At 38.9% G+C, this 12,186-nt stretch overlaps 1 protein-coding gene across 2 annotated transcripts in view; it reads left to right on the top strand.

The window, feature by feature from the left end:
* NDST4 (N-deacetylase and N-sulfotransferase 4) overlaps positions 1-12,186 on the top strand; it is a 160,918-nt gene that overhangs the window by 131,047 nt on the left and 17,685 nt on the right. For both annotated transcript variants that reach the window (XM_069459071.1, XM_069459073.1), the window contains one exon: positions 4,254-4,436. In XM_069459071.1, the coding sequence (XP_069315172.1) occupies positions 4,254-4,436 (183 nt within the window). The remainder of the gene's footprint in view (positions 1-4,253; positions 4,437-12,186) is intronic.

Genomic DNA, 12,186 nt, shown 5'->3' on the forward strand with positions numbered 1-12,186 from the left:
AGAAGAAGCAGCAGAAAGTAGAAGAAAGTTTGACAAATTTGTTTCTGAAGTTCTGCCAGAACCACAGTGTACGAAAGAACGCTGATTCCGGATTCACGTGCCCAGTTTTTCTTTTTTTATATTGTGGTAAGAGCACTTAACATAAGATCTACCATTTCAACAAATGTTTAAGTGTTGACTCAACACTAAACTTTGATTCAAAGTCGTTGACTACTTGGAATGTCAGATTTGCTGAGATTCCCGGCACAGCCCAGCCAGGTCGTTGGAACTTGTTGATCCTCATTTTCTTTTCTCTAAAACAAGGTAGTTTCTTTGTCCCTAATCAAGCAACACAACAAAAGTGAACAGAAAACCATTTTCTGAAGTTAACATTATGATTCAGCAGCGTACTATGTTAAGATAAGATCAACCGTGAAGCAGCCATTCCAAAATACGTTTGTCTACTGAAAAATAAAATGGTCTACAAATAGTGGATTCCAAAGTAATGCCAGTCTTTAGATTGAGTGAAATCATAATATAATTATGGTAGGTTTGGACAAAATTTTCTTACTTTTGATATCTAAGAACACAGAACACAGACGTCAGCATTTACCAGGTTATTCGCTGCCTGGGACTAAAGAGTTGCCCAAGACAGGGTCACCTAAAATTATCACCAACATTATTATGTCATGTGTGTTTAAATCAAGAAGTGCTATTTGCATTCCGATTTGTAATGTGAAGCGAAGTCTGACTCTTGATATCTCTTGGGTGGTACCAGCCTGTATTGAGAATAAAATAAAGATACAAAATTACCTTTTATAAGGAAAATATGAGGACGATGCCAAAGGCCATCAGACGGGCCACCAGGGACGCCTTCCCCCATGGTCCATCTATCTTCACGTTTTATGAGAGCTAAAAGCATAATCAATAATTTAACAAGCTAATGGACATATTTTTAAACACAATAGACTCCTCCTGAAAAGGAGCACCCTGTCAGAGCCACAGAGGGCAAAAAATAGAAATTCACTGCCATTGTTTATGGCGAAAACTGCTGTCCTGTGCCAAGAGCACAATACAAGCTGCCTCCAAATGGGGAACCTCTTTTCTTGCTCTGCAAAACCGTTGTTTCTTTCTGCTTTTATTATTGTAGCTTTTTCCCCTATGAACTGAATATCTGACTACTCTGGAAAGGATTTGATTTTTAAAGGCACTATTAGGCACAGAACTAGTTATTCAAATATTTAATGTGTATTTATTTTAACTAAAAATATGCCCTAAACCATGATTTTTAAATTCCAATTTAAGATACTGTATTGATATTAATGACCATACAATTTGCAATTAAATTGCATTTGTCGTACAAGTAGGAAAAGCAAGGAAACTCTTCTGGCCTTGGCAATGAAAATTAACCTAGAGAGTATTGATGCTTCATTTTATGGATAAAATTAGTCCGTTAATTTTAATTTCGTTCTTTCCTTTTTTTCTTCTCTACTTCCTCTATTTTGGATACTAGTGGCTTCATAAGCAAGGCAAAAATAAAATGTTATAAAAGATAAGTGATTGTATAACTTGTAATTTTAAATATTTGGGGAACAGCCTCTTGCCTACATTTATTTATTGCCTTTTCATCTGTCACTGTGACAGTGATTCTTCACACAGTTAAGGATTGTCTGTAAAATTCAAGTATATTTACACAATTACCTATTATCCAGATTTATACAGTACTATATTTAAAACCTCCTTTTCCCTTGGACTATCCATGCAACACTAAATGGATTTATTCCTTATGTAATACCTTCCCATGTTTTGTGTGCACATACTGTGTTTAGCAATTGGGTTAATGCAAAACTTTCTATTTCTAATGAATAATCAGACTATGAGAGTGCCTACGAGCTTGCTTGTATATTTTTGCAACAGATAAAAGGGAGAATTTAGACGGGTTTTATGTTTGATGGTAACAGAGTTGAGAGTCTTGAGGGTTGAGGGAGGAACGTATGTAGACAAGATAAAGCCATGCAAGGACACCCAGCCCTCGGCGACCGCTCGGGAAGGCCAGCTGCGGTTTGGCCTAGTGATATTAGCACTTCCTGAATATCTTATTCGTCATCTGTTGAACAAGATCTCCCTGCCTGCCTTTGTCATATGAAAGATGAAGTTCAGCTTGTCTGATTCAACGCGTATCTCTGAGCCTCATATTTCAGGGATCAGAGAATCATCTATACAAACAATTTCCACCCATGTAGCAATCATACTTTCCCCAGATGGTACATCGGGGACTAAAGTACTGAGCAAGACTATTCTTAGCAGACAGCAAGAAAATAACAATCCAAGTAAATAAATAAAAGACCGGGATAAACAGAGGAACGTATACTGGCGTGTAAGAAATAGTAGCAACACGTTGTAAGGACGAAAATGACTTGCTCCTCTCTCCTACCACAGATTCTTTGAATCCCCTCATTTCTGCCTCAACCATGTCCATTCTTAATTTGCCTCTCCGAAAGAGGTTTTGTTTTGTTTTGTTTTGTTTTTAAATGAAACCACTTGTCCAGAAATACTAAAAATAAAATGCTCTGGTCCGCACAGTAGGTGCATTTATTTAGCAAGGCAGATATGCAGTGAAGCTGCGCTTGCGGAATTGTTTTGCTTAAAGTGCAATTGACCATATCCCAGCACTAATCTGTTTCCGACCACAAGCCATGTGCACGTCCCGCCCCTACAGCATCGGCTGCAGCCAGCAGGGCCAGGGTGCCTGTGTTTTTCTCAGTCCAGGAAACTTGAAATGCAGCGACATGCCTGGCTGAGAACCGCACGTCTCCGCACTCTGCTTTCTTCCAGACACAGATTCTCATTTGTCCTGCGTTCAGCTTCATACTTTTTTTCCCACAAAACAAGACTTCTCCTCCTAAGGAAATTCTGGAAAAATGACTTGGAACGAGTCAGCTGCAAAAACCTTTTAAAAGCACACGTTAATACCTTAATAAAATGATACTATGCATCTGCCCAGGATATAAAAATAATCTTTACCATGCTCTTAAGGAAATATTTTTTTTTTACTCATAATTTTGGCAGCCTTTTGAAACTCTCAGGTGTCCTAGAATTCCACCCTGAAATAACAGCGCTAGAGGGCAGGTGGGGGATTTCTAGGACGTTGTTATATTCTTCAGGCGCTCTGCCGACAGCCTGATTTTTAATCATTTCAGTCCTGGGAAACTATAATTACCCTGAAACACAGTACTTACCACCATCTTAGTTCTTAATTACAGTAGTGACGTGAGATAAATGTATACTTATTGGGATCAAAGGCATGTTATTTGGGGGTGATTATTAAGAAGTTCTCTTGACAATTGCAATTTTATGGTCACCGACTACCAATACCATGTTGTGTTCTAAAAACTCTGTAATGAAGTCCTGCCAAGAGAGTACTTCCTATTTGAAATAAAGACCTTGAGTGAGAGATTGGCCACTGTAATATTTAGCCGGTCACATATGCACCTGAATTTGTCCAAATGATTCCATATGTATCTCGGGTAAGACCATTATATCAACTAACATTTAGGGATTTAGTTTAAATTTCTACCTGAACAAGCTATATAAAGAATATTTTTTTTTTAAATAGACTTTCTCTTTTTTGGCCTTTAGAATAAAAAGATTTGAATATACCCCAAGGTGGAAAAAAAAAGGATTAGAAATATGACAGGAATGATACTATCTTCCAAGATAAATTTGCATTCCATCATTAATATTTTTTTCAAACACCATAATTCTTTTTCTTAAAAGTTTTCATTTAAAATGACAAAAATATTTGGTCTTTTGCCATTCCAATTTAAAAGAAAACTTTAAGTTGCCAAGATAATACTAACATAGTTTTTTCCACTGTCTTCTATAGAAATATGTTCTTTGTCTTTTTCTATTTTAATGCGAAAGGGAAAAAAATGATGGATGTCAAACTTTATAAAAATGTTTAGATGAAGGTTTCAGGTATATCGTGCGTCGGAAATGGGACTGTGACTGCCTGGGTTTGCATTACTGCCATGTGACTGACGAGCTGTGGAACTTGGACAAGTTACTTAATTGCTCTGTTCCACAGTTTTTCATCCGTAAAACAAAAAGACGTTATTTTGATATGGAAATAAAATGTGTGGCTTTCCACCTGAAAAGATAAATTATACTTCTCGTGAAATTCCAAGTCTAGGTGAGGTGCTACCCGGAGCTGGTACGGCTACTTTTGAGCTTTAGCACATGATATTTTGTGGTTATTTTTATTTATCTTTCAGATCAGCATTTTCATGACCCATTTATCAAACTATGGGAATGACCGCCTAGGGTTATATACCTTTGTGAACTTGGCCAACTTTGTGCAGAGCTGGACCAACCTGAAGTTGCAAACTTTGCCTCCGGTGCAGCTGGCCCACAAGTACTTTGAGCTCTTCCCTGAGCAGAAAGACCCTCTCTGGCAGGTAACATTTAACATTCTTTCCTGGGATGGAAGGGAAGAAACGAGCAGTTTGTGAGTGTCTAATTTGTGTCAGGCACTTCGCTGGGAATATTCAAACTGGTATTTAACCCCAACTACTCTTTTACCCAATAATTTCATTCTTTTCCTCAACAATACTTCTATTTGTTTTATAGATTGTTTGCACTTTTTGCTTGTTTTTCTGGGTTTTTGTTTGTGTGGTTGGTTTGGAAATTTTGCACTGAGGGTGTTGTTTTATCGTTGGTGTCTTCTCCAAGCTAGTCATTTTGGCTTGCATGTAGTATGAGCACTAACTAGCAGTAAAATGGTGAGACGTTGGATACCTAGAGAAAGAAAAAACAAGAGCCTCTGTAATCTAAGACCCTATAACTAGACCCTAATATGCACATGCACAACACAGTGTATAGAAGAAAGGAGAAGCAATTTTTACCTTCTGCTCATATGGATTTAGTTTCTCTTAATGTATCTTCACTTTTTTTTAAATCTAATCTTTCACAAAGATGAGACCTAGATGTACTGATAAAAGAGAGAATCGTCAGTTTTAGAATTGCTTTTACTAATAATTCAGCTTCGTGAGGGGCCACTTAGCCTGGATGTATCAAATGCAAACTATCTGCCTCTTAGCAGTTATCTAGGAAAATGCGGCCTCCCATTCTCTTGGTTCTTTATGCATCAGATGACATCGACCGGCACAATCAATAAGCTGGCTGCAGAGAGCAGATCAGATGGTCCCCCGCTGAGCAGTCGGTAGGGAAAGTAGCATCATCGTTAATGAGAAATCGCCATGAAACAGACTTTTTACCCTCCTCCCTCCCTCTCCTCAAGACCATTTATTTCTCTTTATTCCATAGATAATGTTACATCCCAGTCCGTGTCTATGCAGTCATAAATTCATCCAACACATGTTTATTGACCATCTGTTATATGTAAAGTAAGGCAACTTGCTCTAGGGCATGCAAAAGAGAATAAAATACATTTTTTTTTCCTCAAAGCTAGTGGAGGATTCTTCCTTATTCTTGTTTATTATCACGTGTCTCAAAATGTGTTCTAAAACTGACTGCCACAGTAAGTCATACCATACCCTGATGATGTATTCAGTAGCCCTTCACCATTCGTGTTTACATCAAGCTACACATTCTACTTATTTACCCTTCCAATAGATTGCTCCACCATTTGCATATTTGGCATATAAGTTAACTATCCAGATAGACAGATAGGAGCTTCATTATTATGAATGTTAGCGTCACGCCAAATAGATGTTTCATTTCATAAAGGCAAAGCATTGTGCCCCATAATGGTGGTTACTCGAAAGAGCTCACACACTTTCATAAAACGGACAAATTATTGATGGTAAATCAATTCTTTTCTCACACGTTTGTATATGAGATATCTATAATGTATGGTACAGTAGCAGTAGAAAGTAGCCAAATTAACAGGGGTTTCAGAAAGCTGACATAGAAATAATCAGTCAACAGTCCCAAGTTCTACTCCTCTTTTTTTTCCTTTAGAGAAAAAAAGGATATTTTCTTAATGGTGAATTGTATTTCTTGACATTGTTCGAACTTTCTAAAATAAAGAATCATATTTATTGGTATTATTTGGATAACAGTGATGCTGTTTTCTTAAAGAGTGAATATACCAACTCTAGTATGATTTGATAAACATGATTCTAAATATTGATTGAATATTTATTAAATGTAAAATATTGGTCTGGTTAATTATGGGTACAAGTGAAAATCAGAAATACAAAATGAGATATTCTTTAGAAAATGATATACTGTTTGGAAGACACAAGAAATGTTAATATATAATTTGCAATTGCTGACACATTTTAATTTTGAACAGTATCATAGTTATAAATGCCTAGGAAGTTCTTGATAAAAGAGAATAAATCAGAAAAAGTTTCCTAGATTTCACAGATTTTTATTATTGCTGTTGTTTACAACAATGGTAAATTTAGGACTTTTACATATATTATCAAATATAGCTTTTTGTACAAGTTTTTAAATGGCACTCAAAAGTAAATGCTTTTACTGAAAGACTTCCTTTGCTATCACATGAATTATATTAATATATCTAAGAAGGAAAACAAGGAATAGAAACACAGAAGAATAATTAAGTTCAAGAGGGAATTATTCAGGTACATGAGATTTTGAGAACAGTTAACTTACTGCAGCAAATCTAGCGAACTTTGTCAATCATAAATGATGTCTAAAAAACTACAAGTTGCAAAGCTATGATAAAGTGCATAATACTTTCTGAGTTCTCTTCCTTGGTGTTATCTGTTATTTTCATATCTATATCTATAACAGCACCCAAAAAACTGTGTTGTCATCATTTCCTTTACACAATATGAATTTAGTTGTATTAAAAAAGTAAGCAAACCCAGCATTAATTGGTAAATGTTTTATAGCCCATTCATCACAATCCTAGAGAATTAGAATAGACAAATATGTTTTTCTGTCATTGTTACAAATTGTCAAAATGAAATGTTAAGGCACCTTTTTTGTATTTGGGAACATGACGTATTTAGTGTGTTTAAATTTAAAAGTAAGTTAACTGTTATTTTTCTTTAGATTTTCAGTTCACACTTTTTCATTACCACAAATAGAAAGAAAAAGTGCAAAATGATAATCTTAGCATCCATTTGATTTCCTTTGGTTCCTCATGTAAATTTTCATTAGCGCCAGCTACCATATATGTGAAGCTGCTTTGTCACCTAATTAAAAAGTGCCAGATGAATATCTGCCAGTGAGTAGCCTAATAAGTGCAGCCCTAAACGCCTTTGTGCTCCTCTCTCATTGGAAGTTGATTCTTCCAAAGCTGATTAATACGATTACTATGGGAGTGTGTTGAGGATACACATGCAGGGTGATCTTTCGACTGTATCCTTTTTAGTTGAGTCCCTAGTGTGTAAGACTCTCAAAATTACACTCACAGGCACCTACTGGTTCATGTCCCTTATTGTTTTGGTAGAATGATCAGTACCAAGTGTCAAATAATAGAGCTTCTTTCTTTTGCTTTGTAACTCTCACGATGGGAACCCAAAGCACAACATGGCGGCAGCTGGAAGTTCAAATTCTTGCACATTTACTAATCGATGCTTTTAAGCTCTCAAACTGTCAGGTTAGTTCAGTCTCAGTCTTCACTCAGTCACTGCAGATCACACTGTCTACAAACATGCCAAGCGTGGTGTGGATTCCTGCTTGCCTGTGTGATCAGGAGGATGCTCAGAGAGCTCCAGTTTCTCTCTTTCTACGCCAGTGTCTGCAGGGAGAAAGTAGTGGGAAAGTGGATCCCAGCGTGGTTAGCATGTTTGTGGATTCCAGCTGTCAATGAGGCATCCAGCCCCGGTTTAGAAAGGATGAGACTTGAATGTCTGTGACATAAACAAATCGTAAGACCCAGTGGCGTGCACACTGGAGGTTCTGTTATGTGTCTGTTGCAGCAATGAAGTCATGCTGACGCAGAGAATTATAGATTGTAAGAGCAGAATAAGAAGTTAGGGACATCTGGCCCAACCTCTGCATTTTAGAGAGCTCATGGGTGACACCAGTGAAGTGAAATGTCATATGGATGTTTACAAAAAATTAGGGACACTTTGTGCTTAAAACATCACCCCAGACCCACACAGGACCACGGGCCCCTTCCCACCCAGTCCTGACCTCAGAGACTGGCATCTAGACTCCTCTGTAATTCAGGGTACCCTGAAAAATTGGAGGAGTAACCAGTGTAGAAAGTGCTACAAGCATTCTGTGGAGACAGAGGATTCGTTATGGATCAGAGCACTCAGATTTTCCGGGAAATCGAGGGACCAGCAGGGTTAAATGGAGCAGAAGCAGAGTCAGAGTGTTGGTAAGGAAGGTGTCGCTTTTAGAGTTTTTCCCTAAGGATTTGCTGATGGAAGCACTGAGAATGCGCATCCTGGCTTATTAAAATTCCTCATCAGTACACAGGAATCGTATGAGGCTTAAGTGACATTGAAAGACAAAAAAAAAATTGAAAGTCACCAGTCTGTACAATACAGAACTGGAAAGGATTTGCATAGACATGCATAAGGCAAAACTTAATAAGCAGAAGAAATTTTCAAACAACACATCCCGATAAGGAGGAAAAAAATAAGTCTTTAAAAACGTCCTGCCTGGCATTCTTCCTTACACAGTGAGGAAGGCGAGCAGAGGGGACACAAAAAGGAAACCAATGATCGCTGAAATGTCTGCAATTTACAAAATACCCCTTCTACCATGAGCACTGGGCACTTTTAAAGTTTTAACTGTTAAAGCCTGTGTGTGTCCTAGTTATCTAGAGGAAGCAGGTGACGTGGACGGGAACAATCTCGAACTGATAACTTCTCGCTGTCCTTGTCAGGGAAGGGTGTCGGGGAGCGATGAGCAAAGCAAGTTTCTTTAGTAGCAAAAGGACAGTGTAGGCTTGGAATAACTAGACCTCGTAAGGACAAAAGTAATTTTCACGTATTCTATAAAAATATGGACTTCAAAATAAGGTAGGTGGTATGATTTTTTTTTTTAGAATCCATGTTTTTTTTTAGCTTGATTGCAAATTTACAATTTTTGCTTATTTGAAGGGGAAAAAAAAATCCCAGTGCTCCTACCCTTCTAAGTAGCATAGTTTCATCAGAATTCACTGCCCTTTCCAAATCTTGCTCATTGCTTCAGGAAACTCTGCCCGCCTCATTGGTGTATACTTAAGAGTCAATTGGTACCAGCCTGAGCAAGAGCGAGACCCTGTCTATAGAAAAAAATTAGCCGGGCATGGTGGCACATGCCTGTAGTCCCAGCTACTTGGGAGACCGAGGCAGGAGGATCGCTTGAGCCCAGGAGTTGGAGGTTGCTGTGAGCGAAGCTGATGCCATGGCACTCTAGCCCGGGCGACAGAGTGAGACTCTGTCTCAAAAAAAAAAAAAAAAAAGTCAATTGGTCCCATATATTCCTTGTACAGAAACCACCTGCCTCTCCTGTAGCCGTGTGAGAATTCAGACACACGCCTTTTCTCTAGGCTCATGCTGTAATCTCAAGCCGCCTAAAGCAACATTAACTGAATTCCTTGTTCAAAGTTTAGATATGTCTATAGTGCCGGGTGCTTAACACAGCACATTACTGTTTATTGCAGTTTCAGTTGTGCAGGGAACAATCGGATTCGAGAACGAAAAGGGATATAATTGCTTTGTAATCTTCTGACTTTTAAAATTAAAACAAGAGCAATAGAACAAAGCATGAAAGTGCAATGAAATGCTCAGATTTTCTTTGGGAGATCCTTTAGACTTCATAATCATTGCCAAAAGCTTCATGCACACACACAGAAACACACACAGACGCATGTACACACACACACACATATACAACTTCACTGCAGGAACGGTCTCGGATTTGGATTCCAAATCTGAAATTAACTTGCTGTGTGACCTTCCGCAAGACGTAAATAAAACACCTTGCATCTCAGCTTCCGCAGCTATAAAGGAGGGGTAATAATATCTGTCTTGCCAGGTTGCTTTGGGGATTAGAAGTAATCTACGTCAAGCAAGTGCCTGGAATATATAAGGTGGTCAATAAAAGCTATTATGTTCACCAGTATTCAAGCATTCAGACAATATACGAAAAGTCAAGTAGGAAGAGTCTAAACAAACATTTCCAGAATATAAAACACGAAAAGTCAACACTCTGTTAATAAAGTTGTGATTAACAGACCAAGGGGAAGTAGGAAAAGAGAGGAAAGCAGAAATGGGCATTTGGAAAGTCCTAAAGTAGCACAACGTAGAAGGAAAGCAGTTACGAAGAAAGACAATCTGCCCAGACTGGAGAATCCAAAATGCCACCGACTGTCAGATACCTACGGGAAAAATTGAAGTGATCCAAGTTGAATTGTTAGTAAAGAAAATTGGAACGTCACGTACGGTAACATCTTAGCATACAGATTATTTTATTTGGTAGTTTACTTCTATCAGTACTGTTTCCTGGGAAAATACAAGTGGATATGACTAGTGTCATCATCTACCAAAAAGGGCAGGTTTATCCATGATCTGTGTCTTAGAGACAAAGCCAGCTCTTTTCAGCTCTTATGTGAAATCTTCCTATGCCTGTGAACATTTTATTCCACCCGTTTTGCACACAGAAATGGGAATGGAGAGAAGTGTGCACTCCAATAGAGAACACAAGTGGCTGAGTTGAACACACATTCTCCTCTTTTAACAAGACTTTCTCGCCAAAGCAAGTACTACTGCATCGACTCACATTCCGGCGCAAGCTCTTTGCCTTCTCGTAGGTCAGTATCAGAAACGATGGAGTTAGAGCGCTGGGAACATGGCTGTCACAAGGATGTTCAAAAGTGCATTGAGTAAGTAAGATGGAAATGTATTTCTCCATCGTGTCACGGTACAGAAATGGGCAGGAAGTCCAGGAGATACAGATAGCTCTGCTCCACGGGGTCGTCTAGAGCCTCAGGAAGGCAGGCTCTTCAAGACGTGGCTTTTGCTTCTGAGTGCAACACACACGCTGTCATTGCAGAAGTTTGACAGCTAGAGATAAGCTGGAAACAGGAAATCTAGGGAGGGTGGCTTTATCCCTAAGAGTACACTACCCATCATTTCGGCTCACTCTCCACCGGACTGAAATTATTAACATGGAGAAAGCTAGATTCAAGAGAGACTGTAAAAAGTGGCTTCTACCTGAGAATCCATATCCTGAGCAAAATAGAGGCTGTTCCATTGCTAACTGAAAAAGAATACAGAATAGATAGTTAAGCTTTCTGCACCACCGTGATAAATATGGTTAGAGAGTTAAGCTAAAACCAGGCTGTGGAGGATTTGGGATTTAATACTAAAGAAAAAGATTGCAGAAAATAGAGACACCAGCTAAAATGAAATGGCAGTCATGTAAAATAAATCAGGAATGTCGAGTTGACTGGCTTATAATTAACTCCTTTTTGTCACCTTTTCTGTAGATGAATTCATCTAAAAATTCAAGATATAGAACTTAATCTGCTTTCCCAGGCAAATTCCGATATAACGCAGTTGTCTTTGTACAATGGTGGTTATACAATGGTGGTTATACAGTTGTCTTTATACAACGGTGGGCACTTATATTGCACTTTGCTCTCGTTCCAGCGGGATCTGGGATAGAAAAGGCATTTGGATCGAGGGCATCTTTTAATTTCATAGAGTATGAATGATCGGTGACATCGACCGTGTTTTCTAGAAACAGAGTCTGGGAGAGGGATTCTGTTGCAAATGATTTATTGAAGACATGTTTTCAGGAAAAAAACCTATCACGGGAAACATGGAGCTGGATGTGGTTTCTGGAAAAGTCTAGCCTTGATCTGACGGGCAGGGAGAGGGTTAGCGACAGGGACACATTGTTTCACCTTGAGGCAAGCAGGCAGGTGTTTTGCAACCCTGTATCAGCCAGCCACTGGGGATGGGCCGCCCCTGAGAGAGAGGAGGGGATTTGGAAGTGTAACGTGCCAGTCAGGTGACTCCGACAGCCAGGGGCAATGCTCATTGTCCCCAGCTGGGGACCATTGGCAGCTGGCACGGCTGGGGCTGGGCGAGGGATTGCACTGACTTGGAAAGAGGATGTTTTCAGTGGAGGAAAGAGCTTCCACTTCAGTCCACTCTGCGTCTACTCAGCTTCGCTTGTTTCTTGTGTTACGTTCATTCCATCTAGACACAGCTTCTCCAGGATTCTGTGAATGTAATTCCTGGAGAAACTTGTAGCAGG

This window comes from Eulemur rufifrons, chromosome 26 (assembly GCF_041146395.1).
Source record: "Eulemur rufifrons isolate Redbay chromosome 26, OSU_ERuf_1, whole genome shotgun sequence".
NCBI classification, from domain to species: domain Eukaryota; kingdom Metazoa; phylum Chordata; class Mammalia; order Primates; family Lemuridae; genus Eulemur; species Eulemur rufifrons.